This window comes from Eulemur rufifrons, chromosome 7 (genome assembly GCF_041146395.1).
Source record: "Eulemur rufifrons isolate Redbay chromosome 7, OSU_ERuf_1, whole genome shotgun sequence".
In the NCBI taxonomy this organism is placed as follows: domain Eukaryota; kingdom Metazoa; phylum Chordata; class Mammalia; order Primates; family Lemuridae; genus Eulemur; species Eulemur rufifrons.
Genome location: NC_090989.1, coordinates 123101244 through 123127908, shown reverse-complemented (window position 1 = coordinate 123127908; position 26665 = coordinate 123101244). Strand labels below are relative to the sequence as shown.

General features: G+C 38.6%; 1 protein-coding gene across 3 annotated transcripts in view; it reads left to right on the top strand.

Annotated features, from left to right (window-relative positions):
* The first annotated feature begins 380 nt into the window (after positions 1-380).
* The window catches only part of ACP3 (acid phosphatase 3), a 48730-nt gene continuing 22445 nt past the window's right edge, over positions 381-26665 (top strand). The window contains exons 1-6 of one of the 3 annotated variants that reach the window (XM_069473237.1): positions 381-542; positions 12008-12103; positions 15144-15230; positions 15694-15846; positions 20436-20534; positions 25537-25629. In XM_069473237.1, coding sequence (XP_069329338.1) covers positions 423-542; positions 12008-12103; positions 15144-15230; positions 15694-15846; positions 20436-20534; positions 25537-25629 — 648 coding nt within the window. In that variant the 5' untranslated portion in view covers positions 381-422. The remainder of the gene's footprint in view (positions 543-12007; positions 12104-15143; positions 15231-15693; positions 15847-20435; positions 20535-25536; positions 25630-26665) is intronic. The other 2 variants (XM_069473238.1, XM_069473239.1) reach the window with 2 other exon arrangements.

Here is a 26665-nt window from a genome sequence, read left to right as displayed (position 1 = left end):
TTCTGGATTTCCAAAAAATTAAAAATCACTGGCCTAACATTCCTAAAAGTCAGGGTAGATCCCTTTCCCAAGTGACAGCCACAAAGCCAACGTTGTATCATATCCCACCTAAAGAAAAGATCAAGGTAAACTGAAAACAAGATAAGAAGGTATACTAACGTGCTCTCTGACCTTGAGCAACAGTGTTCGTTCCCCTATCTGGACCTCAGTGTCCTAACTTAAATCCAGGAGACTGTGATCTCGAATTCTCAGCTCAAAAACTATAAATTATTACATGCCATGCCCCGCCCCAAGCTTCCTGGAAATTTTACTATTTATGAGGGTGGCTCCTCCTTCCCTTTCAATCCTTTGATTAAATAGCTTCCCCTCCAAAGTCTTTTGAAGTGGAAGCAGTACTTCTGCCAGAAACAGCTCTCCCCAGCATGAGCGCCGCACCCCTCCCCGTGGCCAGGGCAGCCAGCCTTCTCCTCGGCTTCTTGCTTCTGCTTTTCTTCTGTCTAGATCACGGTTTGCTAGCCAAGGAGTTGAAGTTTGTCACATTGGTAAGTGGACTTTTCTCGTTGCTTTCCCCTTAAAACTGTGTTACCGGCAAGATCTGAAAAGCCAAGTGTTCCATTTCATTTCACCTTTTTATTTTCTCCCGGAGACCAGGCTCTGTTCATACTCAGAAAGTGAATAATCAAGTTTCACAAGTTCCTCTAAATGAAGACCTAACATGTCCTAACAAAAAGGTGGTTTTCATTTTGTTTTGTTTTCTGGTGTTTTTTTTTTGTTTTGTTTTGTTTTGTTTGCCTTTGCGTTTGTCTTTGCCTTTGCCCTTGCCAATGTTATATATTTACTTACTTTACAACTGCCTTGAATTCAGATTCCTTTTGAAAGCCCCGTGAGTCCAGGAGAAGCTGCAGCTGGCACTGTTTATGTACTAAGAGCTGAACGGGCTTCCTTCAATTTAATGATTACTTGTTTGCAAATCAAAAAAATGATCATTTTCTGAAGTAGTCCCTTCTTCTTTTGTTTATCAGGAAATTGGAACAAATATTTGTAAATAGATTTTGAAGTATAAAAGTAAAGCTAAACTCAGTTTTAGGATGATTTCCTGATATACAGATTTAGTTGACCATTAAAAGCATGTTTTTCCCTACCCATGGTGTATGTGACAAGTTATGAAAAAAGGCAGGGGAGAATGGCTAATACATGATGTCAGGAAAGAAAATATAGTGTTGGCATTATGTAAAAATAGATGGAAAGAGGGTTTGCAAAGTGAAGGGGATTTACCACTATACAAAGGAGTCTGATTTTCTGTCTCCGTATCTTTTTTGTTGTTGTTGTTTTCACTCTCTACCTCCAAACCTCTCCTAGTCTTTCACAGGCTCTCTTACTCTTTCTCTTCCCTACATTTTTTTTTATTTGATATAGTGAAAGTGGGCTGATAAGTAAATTTTCTTTCTGTTGGTATACTCAAAAATTTTTTTATAATTTGGAGCAAGGTGACCTTTAACTTAAAAATCAAACATGAAGTTCCTGCTTTCTCAGCACGGAGTATTCAGAACTCTTAACAGAAAATCTAGTAACCCTACGCTTATGTAAATCATGATTCCTAGTCCAGTAAATCTTTATTAGATGGTGAGTTAACAATGATAGAAAACCAGGAAACATACTATCAATTTATTTACAAACAATTCACTAGCTGTCAGACTCCTGTGCTAGAAAAACAGTATAACACGGTGTACTCTCCATAGGGAAACCTATGGGAGCTAGACTTTATTTATATTCATAGTTTTCTTGCCAAGATGTGCATTAAACAAGTGTAGGGACTACAGAAATTATACCTCATCTGCCATTTTTGTCATACTGTCAACCTGAGACAAGCTGGTAGAATGGCAATCCTCTTCGAGTTATTACAGTGAACTCCAAGCTAACTGCACATGGTGGATTCTCTCCTCCATGTTTTATCCACAGCCCAGGCTAACTTCCCTTGACTACCAAATTGTTGTGGGTTTCCTTCCCTCTCTCCACTTTTGGTTAACATATATTCAGGAGCTTCAAGTTAATTCTTCCCTATGGAAAACCAAAGTACAAAGGTAGCTCTCTTAGAGCTAAAAAATTAACAAATATTGTACAAAGCCAGTGTTAACTATTTTTCCTACCATGGCTTTCTTCCATTAATGGTAGATGAAGGGCAACTGAATATATTTTTCCTGGCCCTTACAAAACAACTTCTATCGAAGACTTAGATTCTATCTAAGCCAGAAGATATCACTTTCTTCTTTTTATTGATTAAAGAGAATATTTGGTTATAATGATTAAATTATATACTCAGGAAAATCCTTAGAAAATTATTAGGAAAACCAGAAGAAAAGAAAGGTGCCCCTAATTAAAGTAGTAATATTAATGATAATAACTGTTGAGTGTTTACTGTATATAAGGCACTGTTCTGAGAGTTTAATATGAATTATGTCACATAATCCTCTTGACAACTCTGTAAAGTAGGGTTGCTAGGTAAAACACAGGAAGACCATTTGAATTTGAATTTCAGATAAACAGGAAATAATTTTTTAGTATAAGTATATTCCATGGAATATTTGGGCATCCTGAATTTTTATTTGCCAAATCTGGCAACCATTCTATAAAGTTTTGTAAACTTATGAATCCTACTTTATAGATAAAGAAATTGAAGCACAAAGAGGTTAGGCAACTTGCCTATGGTCACACAGCTGGAATGATGGAGACAGGATTTGAACCCAGGCTGTCTGACCCCAGAGGCCACTCCCTAAATTACTAGACAAAGTCTGTCCCGTGTGTGTGTGTGTGTGTGCATGCGTGTGTGTGTGTGTGTGTGTGTGTGTATAATCCAGCACGTGGAGCTGGTCTGAGGTCCCCCTGTAAGGTTTGCTGTTAATAACTTGACTCAGAATCAGCACGTGGTTTCTGTACTTTCCCTCTGTCATCCAAGAAAAATAAATCTTCCCCAATTCTGTAAGCCTGTTTTTGGCAGAAATAGCAGGAACTTGTCCTTGATCCTTGTTTTCTCCCATAGATAGAGTCACAACATGATCTTTTAAAACAGATTAACCAAGTGTGTCCCATGGAGTACTAGTTTTTCAAGTCTTTAACAGGTGTTGCATTGGGTTTCAGTAGTCAAGTCGGCTTTGGGAATAGAACTGGGTTAAACTGCGTTTACCAAAAAAAAAAAAAAAAGATCTCTTTAATATTAAAGACACCTTAAAGTCTTTAATATGCTAATATGTATTCTGTCTTTCAAGGAATGGATCTAATAAATTGTGTTTCCAAAACTTTGATTACAGCATCCACCTCCCCCTTTTTTCCAGTGTCTCCAGAAAACACTTAGAGAATTGCTATTTTTAATGTCCATAGAGAGAATAGTAAGTATGGTGAATCTAGGTGTACCTATAAACCAGCTTCAAAAACTGTTACACTCCTGACCAATCTTGTTTCATCTATATGCCCACTCATTTCCCCCACACACCTACTTGACTTTTTTCAAGTAATGTCATGCATCCTATTATTACATCCAGAAATAGGGAACTGCCATTTTAAAGCACTCTCTCTTCCCTAAACCAGGGAAAAACCACAAGCTCAGGTGATCTAAGAGAAAAATTCCATCTCATTCCACTGGTGCTTTACAATGAAAGGGATGATGAGTCACCAGGTATATGCTCTTCTCCCTCTTCATGGTTGACATTGTTCATGCAGAATTCTTACCCAAGTCTTAGGATATTCTTGATGGAAATAGCCTCCAAATCCTAAGCACATAATCTATACACTGGGATGGGTAACTTGTGTATTGTGTTTGGGCAAATTCAAATGATGCAGTCAGGACACATTTCCAGGGACAGCAGATCTTCAGGTTCTTCCTGCCCCCACTCCTTGGGCTGGCAGGCCAATCCTGTTATTAATTTTCTAAAGCTATTTGCTAGAAGTTGAAGGCCACTCCTAGAAAAGCATTGAAACTTCTATTAATTCAAGTTCCAGCACCATTGACCAGGTTTGGGCCACAGACAGGTCATTTAATCCAGCTGAGTTTCAAGTGCCCCAAACTTAAAGGTGGGGATAATGATCATAATTGTGCTTCCTGCTTCATGGAGTTGTCTTTAGGATAAAATGACGTGATATACATATAAAAGTGTAAACCATGATACAAATGCTGGGAGTCATCAGTCTAAAACAGAAGCAATCCAACTTTTTGTATAAAGTCTAAATGATCCTTAATTATTCTCTTCCTTTAAACTGTGGTAAAATACACATAACATAAAATTTACCAACTTACCATTTTTAAATGTACAGTTCAATGGCATTAAGTGCATTTACATTGTTGTGTTACCATTACCACTATCCATTTGTAGAATTCGTTTCGTCTTGCAAAACCAAAACTCTGTACCCATTAAACAATAGTTCCCCATTTCCTCTCCTCCTCATCCCTGGCAAAGAGCATTCTGCTTTCTGTCTTGATGAGTTTGACTCTGCTGGGTCGCTCATGTAAGTGGAATCATATATCATTTGTCCTTTTGTGACTGGCTTGTTTTACTTAGCATAATGTCCTCAAGATTCTATTATTATAGAATCTTCCATTATTCTTGAGCTTATAAATTTAATAGTTCACATGTGGTAATTTGAAGAAAATAAAGGAGAACAAAGATATTAGATAGTTATCATCTCCACTAGACCCTTAGACTAACTACTTATCTTGTTTGTACTTAAGTTTTCCCCACCTGCGAATTCTAACTTATTTTCTCTTGGGGGAGACATATTTCTGTGTGCCAAGTATGGCTCAAGGCGGGGAGAAGCTGGGGGGAATACAGAGAGGCGCTACTACCACAGTCCAGGCAAAGCATAATGAAGACCTGCGTTGGCTCAGAAAGCAGTAGCATTGGAAAGAAGGATAATTAGAAAAACTGTTGTGAAGGCAGAATCCTTGTGGGTTGAACGTATTAAAGAAGAGAAAGAAACCAAAATGACCCTGAGTTTTCTAATTGGGTTACTGGAAAGACAATGATGGAGATAGGATACATAAACGGCATCAAACATTTGAAATTCTTAAAAAGGAAAGTGATGATATTCTGTACTACACAATACAACATATCACAGTGGTTAAAACTGCAGGCTCAAGAATCAGACCATAACACTTGCTTGAGCTTATGATAAAATAAAAAGAATCAGACCACCTGGGTTTAAATGCCAGCTGAACCTGTTACCAGTTGTGTGATTTTGGATGAGTAATTTAACCAGGCTATCCCTCACCTTCATCATCAGTAAAATGGGCGTAATAGTACCTCATAGAGTTGTTGTGAGGCTTTAGTTAATATTTAAAAAGTGCTTATAAGCCTATCTGGGAAATGCCTAAAATATCATAGCTATTATTGATATACATATACTAGCACAATTACCCCATGTGTATGTTTTATAATGTTCATATAACCAGTTAATTAAAATGTCAGGTTTTTTTCCATTTGTTCTCTTTATCCTCAAAAGGATGAACTATTTACATGCCTCCTTTCTTTTAAGTTTGATCAGTTTTCCTCCCAGCATTGGGCCTCTGGCCCAATAATAACTGGAGAAATATATATTCAAAATGTGATTCCAAGAGTTAAAAAGATTTTACTCATTGACTTACTGATCCAAATAATTTACTGGTCCTTTCCTTCATAACTTTTGACTGGAATGGACTATTGACTACTACCTTGTTATGTGCCTTCATCTTCATTGTTCATGTTTAATTTTCTTTGAATGCAGTCATGAACTTCTAAAGACCTGGAAACCTTTCTTTTTTTTTTTGCTTCTATTAAGATAAAAATTATAATTGTACCTATCAGATTGTGAGCATCCACCAGATGCCAGGCTCTTTATTTTTGTATTTCAAATCACCCAAATTACCCATAAGACTTGTAATATCTTGGCATTATGTAAGAGTAATAAAAAAAGGAGTTGAAACTTATATTTCATGTACTGGGTACTGGGGACTCAAGAGGTAACTGTTCTGATGGCATATATAGAATTTCTGGTTTGGTTTTTAAAAAGATGTACAAAACTCTCCACTGGAGAACAAAACCCAGGTCTCCTGTCTCAGTTCACAAACAGCCTTACATACAATCTCTCTTTCCTGCTGCAAGGCAGAGCCAAGGAGCAGCAACACTGTCTATGGAGACCTTCAGGTTTCTCAAAGACATTTGCTGGGGAGACCACAATGCACTGAGTGTTGGTGCTAAGCCAAGTAGAAGGTCCGGGCAGTTTGCTTCCCTGAGCTTCTCCCCAGTTTTATGCTAATGCATTTTGCAACCTTTCAGGGTGGTGAATTGATCAGGGAAATTTTATTTGGCTAGAGACATTTCGGCCAACCAGGTAACCCCATGGGCTCTTGAAGCTTTCAAAGCAACCTAATCCAAAGAAATATTAGTTCACTCAGGGGAATAAATGTACAGGAGAGATGATTAGAAATCAATAGATGTGTTTCTTGAAGGAAAGGTCTCCATTTCCCTTTCCTTAACAGGTAGTGCTCATTTGCCCTCTCTGCTGCAAACTATTGCCAGTAGGAAGGGAAGCATATATGGTAGCTAAGCTAAATGTCTGAATAGCATATTAACAACAACAAAAATTATGGAACTGTAATAACAAATCACATATATTGAATGCATCCTGTGTGCTCAGTGCTATATCGATGGCTTTACCTATATTATACATTACATTCTCATCACATCCCTGCATAGTAAATAATGATTTTCTTGTCCTACAGAGAAGGAAATTGAGGCATCCAGACTTAATTTAAATCTTTTTCCCATGGTCACCAATCTAGTCATTGACAGTGCAGGAATTTGAACCCAGGTCTAACCAACTGGAAACCCAGACCTTTTCTGATGTATCTATCATAACAGCTTCTACACAGTATAACACCCCGTTTTCATCACTTCCCTTTCCTGCAGCCTTCTGCATTCTTCCTGGGCTGTGCATCAAAGTCTTGTGAGTCTTGTCCTGATTTCTTCACGGACAGTGCAGGACATATTTTCCCATGATTTCTTTCATAGTCAGTTGGCCTATTTTCTTACTTTGGAAATGGCACTCATTTACATGACTCATGTATTTCTGCCCAAACTCTTTCACTTTTCAATCCTCTTTACCACTGGATTTCTTTCTCAATTCTTAGAAGAAGAAAATGTTCTACTTATGGCAATCCTTGTGCATCAAGAGATTTTTACAACTTAAAGTGCACCCTAATAAAATAGAGAGAGGAGTTTAATGTCAAAAGGGAAGGTCTCTCTCAGGATTTCCAGAATCACCCCAAAGTTTTATGATGTGTTTTGAGTTCCGAACCTGAAAGGAGAACATGATGGTTTGTGAGACTCCAATCTATCCCTGGAGCAGAGTCACTGTTCTAGAAGCAAAGGCACAAATGGAGGGATAGAGGATACTATGATTTGAATGTCTGACCCCTCTGAAACACATGTTGAAACAATCCCCAGCATAACAGTGTTAGGAGGTGGGGCCTTAAGAGGTGATTGACTCATGAGGGCTCAGCCCTCGTGAATTGATTAATCCGTTCGTGGATTAACAGATTAATGGGTTAACATGGGAGCGGATTAGTTATCACAGAGTGAGTCTGTTATAAAGCCAGTTTGGCTCTCAGTGTGGCCCCAGGCCCTGTGATGCCTTCGGCCGTGTTATGACACAGCACAAGGGCCTCACCAGAAGCTGACCAGACGTGGCTGCCCGGTCTTGGACCTGCCAACCTTTAGAATCATGAGCTAAATAAACCTCTTTGCTTTATTAAGTTACCCAGTCTCAGGGATTCTGCTATAGCAACAGAAAATGGGCCAAGACAGCAAGGAAAGATGAGGGAATGAAAAAAGGGGGGAGAAGGAGCACACACGCCACACCTTGCTGATAAATAAGGACGAAAATCAAAAGCTCTTGTGAAGTGAGAAGATTGGAAACATAATATACCTGGAGGAACTAGACCCAATGCAAGATTCACTCATTCATCCAAACAGTCCTTTTTGTGTGTATTACAATGTTCCAGACACTGTTTGGGGGTAATAGCAGTGCTCATGACAGCAAGGATTCTGCTTTCGAGGAATACATGGGGACAAGAGCCAGATTTTTAAAAAATTTAGTAAAAAGTAAAAAACAAGAAAATGTCAGGAATATTTACTACAAATAAAACTAAAAGACAACAGAGACTGAACAGGAGTTATAATGATGGAGAGAGGGAGGCCTCTCTGTAGAGGTCACATTTTTTAGGACAGACCTGAAATTAGTAAGCGTGTGTCCCAGAAGTAGGACATTCAAAGCAGACAGAACATCAAGGGCAAAGGCCAGCTGGAACAAACTTAACATATTGGCTGGAACAGCAGGAGGGCCCCTGTGGCTAAGCATGTTTAGCAAGACTGTAAGGTGAGGACATCGAGGTGGCAGGGACCAGGTCCGGTAGGGTCCTGTGGGCCCTTGTAAAGACTTTGAATTTTATGCAAAGAGCAATGGATCATGATTTAATGTCTAAGAATGATGAGGGTATAAGGAAACAAGACTGGCCACATACAAGTTGACAACCGTTGGAGCCAGTGGCAGGCTCACAGGGGCTCATTTTAAAAGTCTCTACTTTTGCATATCTTTAAACGAATGTTTAATAATACAATGAGAGGACTTTAGAGAGTTCTAAGCAATCAAGTGACATCTTCTGATTGGCATTTTCCTTTATTTATTTCAGAATATTACAGGGGTACAAAGTTTTGGTTACATGATTTGCTTTTGTGCAGTTTGAATCAAAGTTATATGTGTGCCCATCACCAAGGTTGCATGCATTGTGCCCATTAGGTATGAATTAGGTATGAACCTGTCTCTTCCTCCCCACTCCCACCTGCTTGGTTTCCATTGAGTTTTACTACTATATCTGACTGGCATTTTCTAAAAGAGCACATGACTGCCACATGGAGAGAGGGACTGGTCACATCCTCAATTGTACTCACCAGGGTCTCCACACCCTTAGACATGTGCCGGATCTGTTTAGCAGCCTCCATGGAGGAGGGTCGTTCATGGGAGGACCAAACAACAGCTCTTTAAAAGTTTCCTGTGATTTAAAAGGGTGAAGTGATTGTAGTGTGGGAGAAAAAGCCATGGGCTAACAATCGTGAAACTTAGGAGCTCAGGACGGCTTACTCAATCTCTGAGCCTCAGTTTCCTTACTTGCTCAATGCAAGTGTCCTCATGGGGGATGTAAGAATTGAAAGAGATAGCAGGGGAAGGATTTCACCAACTGTAGAGGGTTGTATAAATGCGAGGGATAATTATCATCTTGGATGTCTTCTTATTGCAATTACCACTAGTACTGCAAATAACACAAACTGCTGATAATTGTATTTTGGGGTTTCTAAAGGACTTTACAGAGTATGATTGCTGGACTAAGAGCAGAGGTAATAAATTTGGTAGAGCAGCAGTTAAGAAGATTGCCCTACCACAGACTTAAAAGAACACCTGGGCACAGTACAAGGGCTCCACCTGAATTTCAAAACTCCAGAAGCTCCAGGAATAGCATCTGTGCATTGCGGGTACACACATGTGTGCACACACACACACTTTGATTTCTGGCCCCAGAGGGTGGGGATTGGTTTAAGTGCTTCCGTAGGACATTCCTTCCAAAGAGTTCACAGCAAGTTTGAGCCACTACACTTAAAACCTGCTGAATCTAGGGGAATACAATTATTTCTGAACTATAGGTCAGAGTGAGAAAGCTTGCCCAAGCCTCACGATTATGTTGCAGTGCTCTGCTCTTGAAGACACACTCCACTAACATGACTATGCTTGTTTTTCTCCCCCAGGCCATTCTGTCATTTAGTTGCATCATCTCGATTTTATTTTTTAAATAATGTACATAGTTCACGGTGCCTTAGGGATTGTTTCTGTACCAAGGTTTGGTTTCTTCTGATGCAAAACACACACACACACACACACACACACATACACACACTTTCCGATCTTAGAGGAAAAGAGTAAATTGAGCAGAGTTTATAAAGAAGTTCTAGATCTCCAGATCATCCAGATTTAGCTGGTGGGACTCTAAGGAGTGTGAACATAAAAAACTGAACCTCTTACAGGTGATTAAGAATGCTGATGTCGGAGACACACAGTCTGTGTTTGAATTGCATGAATCTCACCTCTACCACTTACATGTTGTGTGAGCTGGGGCAGATCACTAAGGTCAATTTCCTCCTTTGTGAGATGGAAATGATAGTAACTGCTTTGTAGAATTGAAGACAGGATTAAATATATGAGAAGTTCATAGCACAGTTTCCAGGACAAAGCAAGTGTTCAAAAAATGTTGAGGGGTTATTATGGTTATAGGCTGGTAGGACACATTGTAAATTATTTTACTACAATTTCTCTTGTCTGATTTCTCTTTGGCTAACTCAGTAGCCCTTAAATTGGGGTGATTTTGGTCCCCAAGGGACATTTGGCCTTTTCAGTTGTCACAACTGTGGGATGCTGCTAGACATTTCACAATGCACAGTACAGCCCCCACAGCAAACAATTATCTAACCCCAAATATCAACAGTACTGAAGTTGAGAAACTGTGGAAACTAAACAATGTGGGGGTTATATTAATAATTTATTGAAACCATATAACAATTACTCAGATCTGGGAAAGTATTTTGCACAATTACCTGGAAGCTAAAAAATCTAAAATGCATTTCAGTCGTGGAAAGAGAGCCTAACTGATGGCTAGTTAGCTTTGATCATTTCTGATCATGACCAACTCACCCCTGGATTCTGGTAACCGTAGGTGCTCACAAGGGAATACACAGCTGCTCTTCCTGCCACAAGGGAACCATTCATAACAGTAATTCCTACCTGACAAAAATTTCTTAAGATCCATTGTACCATTGTCCCTGTTTGCTGTAGCCTGTTCTATTGAGGTTTTAATTTCTCACTTGATTAGGGGGCCAAAGATCAGGTTTTTTCAGATATCAGAGATACAACCCGGGTCTTACAAGCATCCCCCACTTCCCTGGAATTCCTTCTCAAGGATGACTAAAGTTTGAGACTATTCCTTATTCAGTGTCTACTGAACTATTTTATAGGATTTCAAAAGAGCAAGCTCTTGGCTTACTTTTCAATGGAACATCTTAGGTAGTGTAAGTGACAGATAAAGCAAGGTGTTATGCAGTCCTCTTCTATATTAAAAATATTTGCTAACATCAGTGTAGACTTCATCTTGTGCTTCTTGAGTGTTTTCTTACCTTTTGATTATAAAATAATTTTGTGTTTGGCTCGGTATCCTACTCAGAAAGCATATTAGAATCAAAGTACCAAGATTTCAAAAGTCCAGGCTACTCTCCCCAAAGGGAAAGTGCAATCAAAATAGCATGGCATGCATACAAATCCAAAAGTATGTTATTAAAGTATTGAGAATTAGCTTTTATAATCTCCCCACCTGCAATTCCTTTACCCCTAACCTCCTAAAGCCTAGTAAACCATTAGCTCAAAATTGTCACAAATTGTACATGGCATTTGAAAGCCATTAGTTTTATTATACGTGAAAATTTTGACACCATTATCACTATAATCATAATCAAGGGAGTAATACTTCTCATCAGAATTTGTCTGCAACAAAGTGATCTTGTAAGTATTATGCTCCTTCCTGTGCTGATATATAAACCCATCTCCATGTGTGTATCACTTGCTTTTTAATGGTTAATCATCTAGAATTCTTACATTACCTGAAACATGGACAAAGTGTTAGTGAGCTTAGAATAGCAGTTCCTAACTTGAGATTTGTCTGGGGATACTTTAAAATCCTGATGCCCCGGCCACACCACAGACTAATTAAACCCAGATCACTAGGGGTCGGACCCAATCCTCAGAATTTCTTTAAACTCTCTGAGTGATTCCAGTGGGCAGCCAAGATTGAAAACTGGTGGTTTAGAAGAAAATCTGTTATAATGAGCATAAGCAAAACACTCAAGTCAAGTTTGTAGCATTACTGTCTCACATCTATTTTCAGGTATTTCGGCATGGAGACAGAAGTCCCATTGAAACCTTTCCTAATGACCCCATTAAGGAATCCTCATGGCCACAAGGATTTGGCCAACTCACCCAGGTTGGTTAGGTTTTCACCTAAAAGGTTTGTTTTTGAATCTTAAGGGAAAATGTGTATAGAATTGTCTGTGTTGATATGTTTACCTTGTTGGCTTTACTTAAGCATGAGAGGTGTATATGGACAACAGAAGAATATATGAGCTTAGAAATGCTGAAAAGAGCCAAGAGGTACGTACATGGCAGCCTCTGAGTTTCTCAGGCTTCACTTAAAAAAGTAAAAAATAGTCTTATAATCAATAAGCTGAATCACCAGCATTAGGAAAACATGATTCCTCTGGAATTGCTGATACCAGAACTTGATTTCTTGTCAGCTGGATATATTGAGATTCAAGCCTCCTTACAAGTAGTCAGTTAAACACAGGGAGTCCTACTTTTTAAAGAGCATCTAAGAAGAAGGTGAACTGGGGAGTGAAGGCATCTTGAGTCTCTGTTCCAGGGCCCTACCCTCCTTCACTTGTAAGATTTGCTGGTTATTCTGTTTGGAGCCACAAGGCCAGGTGCATTGCTTCTGTCTTGACCCAAGCACTGTCTAAATCTATTAAGATAATGTCACAGAATGTTTAGAGTTGAATATCTCCAAAACTAAAGGGTCTTAATCTTGCCCAAACATTAGAGTTATCTGGAGATGTTTAAAAATACTGATGTCTGGCCAGGCGTGGTGGCTCACATCTGTAATCCCAGCACTCTGGGAGGCCAAGGTGGGAGGACTGCCAGCCTGAGAAAGAGCGAGACCCTGTCTCTACCAAAAACAGAAAAAATAGCCAGGTGTTGTGGTGTACACCTGTAGTCCCAGCTACTCGGGAGGCTGAGGCAGGAGGATTGCTTGAGACCAGGAGTTTGAGGTTGTGATGAGTTGTGATGACGATGCCACTGTACTCTACTCAGGATGACAGAGTGAGACTCTGTCTCAAATGGATAGATAGATAGATAGATTTCTGCCTGCGATGCTCTTATTTAATTGGTCTAGGATGTGGCCTGGGCATCGGGATTTTTAGAGGCTCCTTAGTTGATCAATTCACTCTATTGTGCAGCCAAGGCTGAAAATTACTGCCCTACCTATGTTTCACAGAGGAGAAAACTCAGAAAGGCTATTTGAGGCCAGAATCTTCTGGTTTCCAGGTCAGAGATCTTCCCAGTATAGCCTACCCATCTTCTGGCTCTTTGAATGAGAGAAGGGTAACAAAAATTGAGGTTTGCTTAATACTTATGGCTCTGTAGAAACTCCTGTTCCATTGCTATCCTTTTTCAGTAAGACCAAAAGATTCTTCTAGACTGCAGGATCTGGGTTCTTCTGGAAGTCCCTTGACTTCAGATTCTACTACAGCAGTGTTTCTCAAGCTTCCATGTGCAAATGAATCACTTGGGGATCTTGTTAAAATGCAGATTCTAATTCAGCAGATCTGATGTAGGACCTGAGATTCTACCTGTCTAATGTACCCCAGGTGATGATAATGGTATTGGTACATGGACCACTTTTGAAGTAACAAGATTCTAGAGCTCAGATTCCTAGTTGGTGACGTACTTCTAATCTGCATAATGATGAGGTGATGGCTTGCTACATCAGTGGTTCTCAAAGTGTGGTCCCTGGACCAACCCCCTCAAAATTCTGGTTCAGTAGGTCAAGAGTGGGACTCAAGAATTTTATTTCTACCATGCTCTCAAGTAATGCCAATATTGCTGATCCATAGACCATACTTTGAGTAACAGCCTCTAATTTTTTATAAACCAGGAATGAATAAACTGTGCAGATAATAAATCATTGCACTCAGAGGTGCAGTGCACTTCGTTGCACTTCCTGGTCCAGGTTCCCAGGACCATCACCTGGGAACTTGTCAGAAATATACATTCTCTGGTCCCACCCTATAGCCAGTGAACCAGAAACTCTGGAATTAAATCCCAGATACCTGTGTTTTAATGAGTCTTCCAAGTGATTCTGTGCATGCTAAGGTTTGAAAATCATTGCTCTACACAGAAGATGACTACTTCCTCAAAAGTCAGCTGTAAGTTAGAACACAATTAGACCCAAGGTACCTGCTTCTCAGCTACCCAGGTCATGGCACATTATTTCTTTCCCACCTTCATCCCCATCCTAGATGCGATGTAATGATAGAGGTGGACAAGAGTGACAAGCAAATGACAAGTGTGACCAAGCAGCAGTGATAACAACCTCTCTGGCTCCTAAAGCTCTGGAGAGGCTCTTAAAGACAAACTTGACTGCAGTGTTTTGCAAAGCATGATGCTCTACCACCTACATCTGAATCACTTGGGGTACTTGTTAAAATGCAGATTCCAGGGTCCCACTCAAGCTCTAATGAGTTGGAATCTCTGGGGAAGATGCTGAGGAATCCACATTTCAACAAACACCTCTAGATAATTTTCTCTCTGTTGCGCAGTAATGCTTGTAGACCATTGAGCTAATGCAATGTATCTCAATGATTATTGCCCATCAGAAGTTCTTGGAGAGCTTTTTAAAAACAGATTCCTGAGCTCAACCCCCTCAAAATTCTGGTTCAGTAGGTCAAGAGTGGGACTCAAGAATTTTATTTCTACCATGCTCTCAAGTAATGCCAACACTGCTGATCCACAGACCATACTTTGAGTAACAGCCTCTAATTTTTTATAAACCAGGAATGAATAAACTGTACAGATAATAAATCATTGCACTCAGAGGTTGAAAGGGACCTTCAAATTCATAAAGTCCAACCTCATCGTATGGATGAATTTATTACACAAAACCCCAGAAAAGATCCCATTACACCAGAGATAAACCATTTACTTTAATCAGCTCAAGCACCAACTATCAACTAAGTACTTACCATATACAAGTCTCTATGTTAAAGTGTTAATGAAGACGAATAAGTTTCCTCAGGGAGCCATGATTAAACACTACAGCTTTCTTTTCTCATTTTTATTTAAATATGTGTTGTTTTTGTGGAACTACTAAAACATACTGTTGTTTACCCATATAAATTTGATATGAGACAAATTTCTATGATAATGTGATTCATAAAACTTTCTTTTGCTTTTATTTTTTCCCATAGCTAGGCATAAAGCAGCATTATGAATTTGGACAGTATATAAGAAAAAGATACAGAAAATTCTTGAATGAGTCCTATAAACACCAACAGGCAAGTTGGGGAGCCAAAAGTGGGAAGCTTGATCCTTGAAAGAATTAAAATAATTATGCATATGTAAAAGTGCTTTGCCTGTTTTCAAAGGAACCTATACAAGTCAGAGATCTTGTTTACAAATGTACTCCTCTTTATACAATTATTTTGCTTCTAAAATATTCTGAATATATGTTCAAAATGTTATGTGCACCTATGTAAATACCTTATCTTGGCAAGAAGCCTCCACTTAATTGGTCTCATTTGTCAATTCAATTGTTGGTCTACCAGGTTGCTTTGTACCGTGGCATGCTGATAATATTACTTGTTCCATAACAGATATTATGGTTATGATGTGATGACAATGTTTGCTAATATTTTAATATGGGTGTCCTGCCCTTTCTCTAATACCTTGTCAGCTCCACAGGAAAAAACTCCTCATGTTTCCTCTACGTTGACTTCTGTTTTGATTTTTCTGCTCTAGATTTATATTCGAAGCACAGATGTTGACCGGACCTTGATGAGTGCCATGGCAAACCTTGCAGCCCTGTTTCCCCCAGAAGGTACCAGCATCTGGAACCCCAGCCTGCTCTGGCAGCCCATCCCCGTGCACACAGTCTCTCTTCCTGAAGATCGGGTCAGTATACTAGGAAAATTGGGAAATTCCACATGTGCCTGAAGGGTGCAAGGCAGGCTGCTCAGTACTTGTGGATTTGGAAGTCTGAACATTCCTTGGGCTATACAGTTTTAATTCTTTCTTAAATCAAAGTGCAAAGGACAATATAGGACATGGAAAGTCCTAGGCAACTGAGAGTAGGAATCGAATTTTTCTTTGGATCTTTATCATCCACTTTGCTTTGCCACTCTTTCAACTTTTGGCAGTTGGCCCCTTCCATTTTACACACACATACACACACACACACACACACACACACACACCCCTCCCAGTGCTCTGCCTTCAATACCCAGGCTTTTGGTGCCCCACACAGGTTTTTTTTCCTCCCCAGAACATCCAAAGTTCTCTATACCTACCAAACACTCCTCCCTTCATGAAAGATCCCAGAGGAAAAAAGAAAGATTTGAGTGCATAATTGATGCCCAAAATTTTATACGTGTCATCATATTTAACTTTCATAACAAACTTGAATGGACAATATTATTGTTTTCCTTTTATAGTGAGGGAAATAAGTGCTCAGGGAAGTTAAATGACAAAGAAAATTGGTCCAGAGCTACATGTCTGGCAAGCCTCACCTCCAGGATTAAAACTAGGCCTATTTCATTCCAGAGCAATTTTCTTCCCTGCAAAATAGTGGTCCTCAAACTTAGCTGAATATTAGAATCACCTGGTGAGTTTTTTTAAAAAAAAAAAAACCTTGATGCCCAGGACATTCCCCATAACAAATCAGAATCTTTGAGGGTGAGACCCAGGCATCAGTATTTCTTAAATAATTGCTCTAGATTATTCCAGTGGGAGCCAAGTTTGAGAACCAGTTCCATAAGCCATGCTTCCTGATAAATAAATCTAATCTTCCAGGTTTGGAACATAAGACTATATGAATGAAATAGTTTGAGACAAAGAATCCTTTCCTAATTTCCCTGCAGTCACATCATAGGCATGACCATCTCATCTCTTTATGGCTGAAGCTTAGCCTGACTGCTGGACCCAGCCCTTTGCCCAGTGATCTCTGGAGTAGGTTACTATCCTCTTTGTCCTGCTAGTACTCCTAGAAATTTGACTAAATTGCTGCATCCAATGACTTAAGGATTTTTCCCAAATGCTTTATAGAAACTGCCCTCTGTCAACTTCACTGGAGGTCCATCTACTCCAACCACTTTTCTAGTGTTTCTTGAAAAGACAGGATGAGTTATTTATATCTCTTTCCTTCACAGAATCAGCAGTGAAATATTATGATTGTGGTCTTAAGAATTTATAAATATTTTCTTCCAAAAATAAAAAAAAAATCTCTTTTACCACAGTCTTTTTCAGAGATAAAGACTGGATCCCAGCACCACATTTAGCTAATTATAAACCAAGGTAGCTATTTAACCCTGATCCTGAATGATAGTAATTAAATGGTAAAGAGAATGCATGTGCTGTAATAAGAGGAAGAGAGAAACAGGGAGAGTTAGGGAGAGAGAAGAAAGCAACATTATCTACCTATGACTTCCAGCTTCCTACTCACTAAGGTGAAAAAAATTCTAATATCAATTAAGAAATCTAACAAAATCAGTTAACACAAGGTTATTCCCTTAGCTGTGCTAAGTGCTATGGTGAAATGTGAGGCCAAGTTTCTTCCCTAATTCATAACTTGTTTGATGAAACCAGGTCAGTATGTGAGAAGCGGGTAGAAGACACTACAGGGTGGTGGGCGATGATTGCAAGTGCAAGCTGTCTGTGCCGGATGAATTCACAGAATGAGACATACCGGGAGCTGCCCCAGGGCAGTCACTCAAGTCTTTGCGGAGAGACTGGGAACTTGAACCAGACCTCACGGGAGGGGTAGGAGAGGAGAAGGAAGCACAAAACCATGGCACTGAGTGAATATGCACAGTCCTAGTTATTCTGTGTCCAGAGTTTATATTTAGCAAGAATGAAAATAAGATTGAATGGCTATGTTGGGTGCAGATTGGAGAATCCAAATTTAGTAGCCAGAAGAAATCTTGAGCTGAGAGAAAGGAAGTGTGAAATTAGAAGGTCTGGATTTGAAATTGAAAAACCTGAGTCTGACAGTCAATTACCACTTCAGTTCTATGACTCTGAGTAACCTCCCTACACCTCAATCTCCTTTTCTGTAAAATGGGAACAACTGTACTTACCTAACTTCTGCTTAAGGATTTGTGAAAGTCATCAGTTGAGAAACAGAAAAGACATTGTACACTGCAAAATTCTGGACGGTTATCTGGGCAGTTATTCTGTTTACTTTCAGCCTGACAATTTGTGGATGAGAAAACTGAAGTTCAGGGAGGTTAAGTGATTAATTAAAACCCAAGCTTTTTAATAAACAGTCTTCTGCTTTTTTCCTCAATAATATCATTTTTCTCCTATATAAAAATTTGAAAGCCATGCAGGGAAATTTAAACTTAAAGCAACAGACATAAAAGAAACCTGTATACATTCTTCCATATTACACACATATGCTTATGGTGCTTTGAGGCATTTATTTGCCTGACAGTGGCTTTGAAGGAAAAGGCATTAGAGCCTTCAAGAATAACTATTGAAGTAAAAAGAAATAAAGGACTGAAATTAGATGGTAAAACATGTTAGAGGAATGAAATCAAGGTAAGGTAAGGTGACACAGAATCAGAAATGACAGACAGGAAGCAACTTATAAATGTTTTCTGAGTAGCTACTTATATGCCAAACCCTGTTCTAGGCATTGACAATACAGCAGTTAACAAAAAGATCCTAGCTCTCATTGAGTTTAATATTTCATAGGAAATAGATAGATGATAAAGAAGTAAATAAATAAAATAACTTCAGATGGTGATAAGTTCCTTGAAGGAAATAAAACAAGTTAATATTAATACGATAGTGGCTGGCGCAGGATGGCTAGGAGAGCTGAGGTGGTGTCCGCTGGGGAGTGACGCAGGCAGGAACACGTTATGCAGAGATCCTAGGCCTACGTGTTCAGGGGACAGTTAGAAGGCTCACAGCGTTGCTGGAGGGCAGTGAGAGGACAAGTAATAGGAAAGTAGAGCAGCGAGATTGCTAGGGGGCAACTCATGTAGACTCCTGCAAGTCACGGTAGTGAGTCTGGATTTTATTCCAGATAAAATGGAAAGCCAAGGAAGGTCATGAACCACCAAGTGATTTGATCTGATTGATGCTTTAAAAAAAGGTTAGTGTTTAAATAGTAAAAAGGGTCGCTGTAGCTGCTACGTGGAAAATGAGATGTGAAGGCAGAAAGAATGGATGCCAGTTGACCAAATAAGATAATATCGCAGTAGTTGAAATGCAGGTTGTGGTGGCTCAGACTGGGAGAGGACACTGAAGATAAAGAAAATAGGTTTTCTTTTTTTTTTCTTTCTTTTTTTTTTTGAGACAGAGTGTTATTCTGTTGCCCAGGGCTAGAGTGCCGTGGCGTCAGCCTAGCTCACAGCAACCTCAAACTCCTGGGCTCAAGCAATCCTCCTGCCTCAGCCTCCCGAGTAGTTGGGACTACAGGCATGTGCCACCATGCCCGGCTAATTTTTTTATATATATTTTTAGTTGTCCAGATAATTCCTTTCTATTTTTTTAGTAGAGACGGGGTCTCGCTCTTGCTGAGGCTGGTCTCGAACTCCTGAGTTCAAACAATCCTCCCGCCTTGGCCTCCCAGAGTGCTGGGATTACAGGCGTGAGCCACCACGCCTGGCCAAGAAAATAGGTCTTTTTGGATATATTTTAAAAGTAGACAGACAAAAGTGATTAGTCTATGAAGCAGGTTATAGACTTTGCCATTGGCAAAAGTAGAGGAATTACAAAGAGGAAATGGTTAAAAATGAAGAAATTTAGTTCAAGTTTGTGCATGTTAAATTTGAGGAAGAAGAGAATCATCCAAATTAGTGGTATCTACCAAGAGCTAGAAATACAGAACTACCCACAGATGGAAAGTGAGGACAACAAAATAGACTTGGGAGTTACCAACCTGTGGGTTATATTTAAAACTACAAAAGATTGTCAAATTTAAACTCATTTTAGGATGATCACTTTGTCCTCATAGAAATCTTTAAAAAATATTTTTCTATATATTTAATATATATCCTTATTTCAAAAATCTGTAAATCTGCAATAACTGAAGTCAGTGAACACTAAATTGATCTCTTAAGGTTCTTTCCAGAACCTCCAATTCATTTCTCCATCCTTGTGTGTGTGCGTGTGCACATGTGCACACAGACGTGCACCCAGTGCTAGAAATGAAAGAGGTTGGGGAGGAAGCAAGATAACAGTGATCATTCACATGGAAAACCAGGAAGTGTGAATATTTACCAACAGCACAGTCCTGTTAGGCAAGTTTATGAAAGAAAAATAAAGGTTTTCAGTTCTGGGTACATATCCTGCTATTTTAAAACCTAAGGATGTTTGTCTTTTTCCCTTCAATTTTAGAATTTCCATTAAGGTCAAAACACATTTGAATCTTTTATTAAGGTTGCTTTGGACCTGATGAGGCTTAAAATATTGCTGCAACTTCATAAGCAAAGTTCTCCTGACTAATAAATTTCTTATGATCTTTCTTTTGTCCTCAGTTGCTATACCTGCCTTTCAGGAACTGCCCTCGTTTTCAAGAACTTGAGAGTGAGACTTTGAAATCAGAGGAATTCCAGAAGAGGCTGCATCCTTATAAGGTTAAAAAGTAGTAGTATTCTCATTGTGGTTTTGATTTGCATTTCCCTGATGATTAGAGATGTTGAACATTTTTTCATATGTTTGTTAGCCATTTTTATATCTTCTTTTGAAAAATTTCTATTCATGTCCTTTGCCCACTTTTTGATAGGGTTGTTCGATTTTTTCTTACTGATTTTCCTGAGTTCTAAATAGATTCTTGTTATCAGTCCTTTATCTGATGTGTAGTATGCGAAAATTTTTTCCCATTCTGTAGGTTGTCTGTTTACTCTCGTGACTGTTTCTTTGGCTCTGCAGAAGCTTTTTAATTTGATCAGGTCCCATTTATTTATTTTTATTGTTGCTGTGATTGCCTTAGGGGTCTTGTTCATAAATTCTTTGCCTAGGCCAATGTCTATAAGAGTCTTTCCTACATTTTCTTCTAGAATTCTAATAGTTTCCGGCCTAAGGTTTAAGTCTGTTATCCACTGTGATTTGATTTTTGTGAGAGGTGAAAGCTGTGTGTCCTGTTTTAGTCTTCTACATGTGGATATCCAGTTTTCCCAGCACCATTTAATAAATAAGGAATCTTTTCCCCAGAGTATATTTTTGTCTGCTTTGTCAAAGATTAGATGTCTATATGAGGATGGTTTTATATTTGGATTTTCTGTTCTGTTCCACTGGTCTGTGTCCCTGTGCTTGTGCCAATACCAAGCAGTTTTTATAATCACAGCCTTGTAGTATAGTGAGAATGGCCTTTACCAACAAGTCCCAAAACAATACATGTTGGCGTGGATGCAGAGAGACAGGAACACTCATACACTGCTGGTGCGACTGTAAACTAGTGCAACCCCTGTGGAAAGCAATATGGAGATACCTTAAACAGATTCAAGTAGACCTACCATTCGATCCAGCAATCCCATTATTGGGCATATACCCAGAAGAACAAAAGTCATTCTATAAAACAGACACCTGCACCCGAATGTTTATAGCAGCACAATTCACCATTGCAAAGATGTGGAAACAACCCAAATACCCATCAATTCATCAATGGATTAGCAAAATGTGGTATATGTATACCATGGAATATTACTCAGCTATTAGAAATAATGGTGATATGGCATCTCTTTGGTTCACCTGGAGAGAGTTGGAACCCATTCTATTAAGTGAAGTATCCCAAGAATGGAAAAATAAGCACCACATGTACTCACCAGCAAACTGGTTTCCCTGAGTGCACATTTGGGATTAACACCAATTGGATATCGGACAGAGGTCGGGGCTGGGGAGAAGGGATGGGTGTATACCTACTTGATGAGTGCGATGCGCACTGCCTGGGGAATGGACACGCTTGAAGTTCTGACTGGGGAGGATGGGGGTAGGGGCAGGGGATGGGTGCATACCTACATGATGAGTGCGATGTGCACTGTCTAGGGAATGGACACAGTTGAAGCTCAGACTCAGGGGGATGGGGAGACATGGGCAATATATATAACCTGAACTTTTGTACCCCCATAATGAGCTGAAAAAAAAAAAGGAGTAGTATTTAGTGGTCTACGTGAGTGTGAGGGCCAAGACAAAGGATGAAGCTTCGGCTTCTTAAAAGTATGGGATGAATGTGTCTGTTGGTGGCTGGCTATAGCAAAGGGTTAGAATATTTAATGAGGGAAGTCATCCCTCCCTGATCCCCTTCCCTGTGCGGGGGCCACAAACCAGTGCAGAAGCTGGGTTTTGATTGATTTCTAATCCTGTACCTGTAGCCCTGAAAGGAACCAGGTGCAAGTGAGTGGCTGGATGAGAATAAATGCAAGTCTAAAATCACCTGCCTTATCACAGCTGAGGTGCTGGGACTATTATACTTCATATACAAAGGATATTCTTTTTTGTTTCCATGTTTCTTTGTGAAATACACCCTTTCAGGACTATACAAAAGGAAGATATAATGCTTTGCATTTTTAAAAATAATCATTTTCATCATTAATACATTCATATGGTCCAAAAGTCAGAAAATATAAAAAGGAATACAGTGGAAAATCTCTCAATGACCCCACAGGTAACCACTGGCATTATTTCCTTATGTAGTCTTCCAGTTTCTTTATGCATATACAAACAAATACAAATATATTCTGATAGTTTCCTCTTTCGTTACGCAAAAGTGGTATACTAGTCACAGAGTTAGGTAACTTTGTGGGTTTTTTCCCACTTAACAAAATATCTTGGAAATATTTCTATATCTGTACATAAAGCATTTCCTTATTTTCTTTCTTTCTTTATTTTTTACAAAAGTGTACTATTTGTATTTATGGACATACTATAATTTATTTAACTAGCCCCTATTGTGGAAAAGTGGGCCATTTCCAATCTTTTATTTTTATAATCTGTATGAATGCTTTGTACATCTAAATAATTTCAAAAGAATATCTGTGGGATACTCTCCCAGAAGTAGACATTCTGGGTCGATTTGAAATATCAAATCACCCTCCAAAGAGGCTTTACCATTTTCTACTCCTGTCAGCACAGCATGAAAGCGCCTGTTTCTCCACAGCCTTGTCAACAGTGTGTGGACAGCGCTGGGGATATTTGCCAATCTCATAAGTGAAAAACAGTGTCATTAGAAGCATCCCTCGGCGGGGGGGGGGGGGGGGGGGGGGGGAAGGCGGTACATGGGCAATGTATGTAACTTGCAATTCTGTATCCCCCATAACAATAAGATGATAAAAAATAATAAAAAAAAAAAAGAAGCATCCCTCTAAAATCAGGAATAAGACCAGGAAGCCCACTATTATCACTATTATACAACATTGTACTCTAGTACTTTTATGACAATGAGCTTAGGTATCTTCATCTAGTTCAATGTCACTTCCTTTCCTATCCCTTGTCTATTTTTCTTTTGGATTATTGGGTTTTTTTCTGTAAGTTTTTTAGGAGCTTTTTAAATATATTTTAACATTTCTGTGATATGGGGGGGGTTTGTTTGTTTGTTTGTTTGTTTGCTTATTGACTTTGCTTACGGTGTTCTTACCATATAGGTTGTAAGTGTATCAATGTACTTTTATATGGCTGCTATAGTTTGAGTCATATTTAGAGAAACCTTCCCCACTCCTAGGTTATAAAAGAAGTCTGCAATGCCTTCTTCTAATTCTACTACAGCTTCATTTCTCATTTATATATTATGTCCATTTACAGTTTATACCAATGTTAGGTATGAGGTAGGTATCCTGCTTAAGTTTTTACCCAGATTATCTAATTGCCCTATCACTATTTATTGAATAGTTCATCATTTCCTACTAATTTAAGCTATTACATATTAAAATTTCCACATATGTGGAATCTATGTCTGGAACTTTTATTCTATTTAATTGTCCTTACTAGCCAAAACTACGTTTTTAATTATTAAGATTTTATATGTTTTAGTATCTAAAAGGTTGGCCATCCTTCATTGTGCTACTTTTCCTGAGTTTTCACAGCTATGTTTTAATTTTCTTTGTGAACTTTAGGATCAACTTGTCTAGTTCCAAAAATATTATTTTTTGATTTTTAGTGTTTTGTTAGGGTCATATTAAATTTATAAATTTAAGTTTCTTTCATATTTACCATATCTGAAAACAATAATGGTTTACCTCTAATTTTCCAAAATTTATACCTCTGTTTCTTTCTTTTTGGCTAGTACTTACAGCACAATGTTATTTGGCAGTGTTGGTAGTAGGCGTTCTTGTCTTATTCCCGATTTTAAAAGTTTTTTCCTGTTAAGTATGCTGGCTTTTGAACCAGAAGAGAAATATTTTTATCAAGGTAGGAAGTGTCCATCTTTTCTATTTTCTTGAGTATTTCTTTAAATAAATATTGATTGTTTAGTTATCTGAAACATCTTTTTAACATTTTTAATATAATCAAGTTATTTTTCTCCTTGGATCAATTACTATGTTTAATTATATCCATAGATTTACTAATATTGAACAATCTTTATATTTCTCAAATCAAAACTCTTTATTTTAATGTGACATTGAGTTATTTGCTAATATTAATATTTACTTATACCTTTTACATTGATATTTACAAGTGACATTGAACTATAGGTTTATTTTGAGGGCAATCTTTGTCAGTGTCGATGTTATACTTAATTCATAAAGTTTTCTTTCTTTTTCTATGCTCCAGAACAGTTAAAATAGCTTTAGAATAATTTATTCTTGAAAGCTTGGTAGAATTCCTCCATGAAATCATCTGGCTCTATAGCTTTTGTGTTTAGGGAGGTGGTAGCAGGAGCTCTTTAACAATTATTTCTATTTATTTTATGGAAATCTGTTGGAGCTAATATTGGCAAATTGTAGTTCCCTAGAAAATTTATCCATCAGACAGACAATGTCAGCAAAAGGCTTCCCAAAGATTGCTGCCAATTTCAGCAGTCAGATCGCTGGACATCGGTTATTATTGTGGCAATCCAAGAATAATACAGAGCCTAATAAAATGTTGGTATTCCGTCCAGATTTCATGTTTATAGCCAGAGACCAGGTCCCGTTTCTGTTGTATTTTCCTGGGATGCTTCTGCCTGAGATATGCTTTCCCTTCTCACCTGGGACATTCATTTACATATGCATTATACTTCCCCTACTTCCAAAAAGAATTTGAGGCAGTGCACTTCAGTCCGATTCCAGCACAAACTAGGAACATGTGACAATAAGCCAGCATTTATCTGCATTTTAAATGTAATGAGAAGTGATCGATTAGTGTGTATAATATTTTGGGGGTTGGCATTATCATAGCCAATATTACTGGTGCACTTTTTGTGAAGAGCAAGGGCAAATTTGCCTCATATAGAACATTTGGCAATATCAAGACATTTGGGGTTACACTACTAGAAGATCATGAATGCCACTGGCATTTAGTGGGTAGAGGGCCAGGATACTGTGAAATATTCTACAATACACAGGATAGCCCCCCACAACAAAGAATTATCCAGCCCAAAATATCAATACTGCTGAAGCTGAGAAACCCTAGTGTAGAAATATTTTTTCTCTGTTTGTGTTTCAGGATTTTATAGAAACCTTGCTAAAACTTTCAGGATTCCATAGCCAGGACCTTTTTGGAATTTGGAGTAAAATCTACGACCCCTTATATTGTGAGGTAAAAAAATATATATATATCTAAGGTTAATTTTCAATATAATTTTATGATTTATGTTTATTTTGAAACAGATAAATACATTTTCTTTCTCTTTTTTACAGATGTAGTAGTACTTATACTTCCTTTGACCTTGAAACATAAATCAAGACTTCCTCATATTAACTTGAAAATCCTGATTTCTTGTTTTTTCTCTCCATTATTTTTCACCCTTTAGAAAATTGCAAGCAAAATTGCTTCACTTCTATGTGTCACCACTTATTTGTCTTGCAGTCACTCAAGAACCCTGGGCTCTGTCGTATAGGTTTTAATGAAAAAAGCAATATTGTTATACAGTAACAGGAAAAAAATTACCTGGATTTGTGGCTACAGAAATAAGCAAGCCAACAGTAAGCCAGGCTATTGAAATTTGCTTATCAAGAGGGTGGGGGGGGGGGCAAGGAGAATATACGTAATCTAAACTTTTGTACCCCCACAATATGCTGAAATAATAAAATATATATATAGAAAGAAAGAACCCCTTCCTTGCTGTGCAATGCATTTGTGGCTAGAAAAATTCTGATTGTTTTTCAAGGCTACATGGTGTTTTTTCACTCACCATGCTCCACCTTCTGGCCAAAAGGAGAACTCTCTATTCCTGTTTTCCCAGCCCATTCACTAAATCCTGGGCAAGATCCTGATCACCCACCTGACTCATACCCACTTCTGATTTTGAAGTCACCATGAGAGTCTAGGGGGTGGTAATTACTCCTGTAGTTCTGTCTCAGTAACAGAGGACACAGTTTGCCCCTCTGTGATAGAGTTAATTGACCCAGCCACATGCTACTTCCCAGTATTTTCACTTTATCATCTATGGTAGGTTTCTGTGAAGGTTTGTTGGCTTTATAAACGATTCTTCAATGGAAACAAGAGCTCACATTTTAGTTCCAGTCTTGATTTTTTTTTTTTTTTTTGTCCTTACTACAGTCTGATCTGAGCTATTCTGAAATGTGGCCATGTTATGTGGTACTTTTTCACATCTCTCTCACTTACTTTGTCC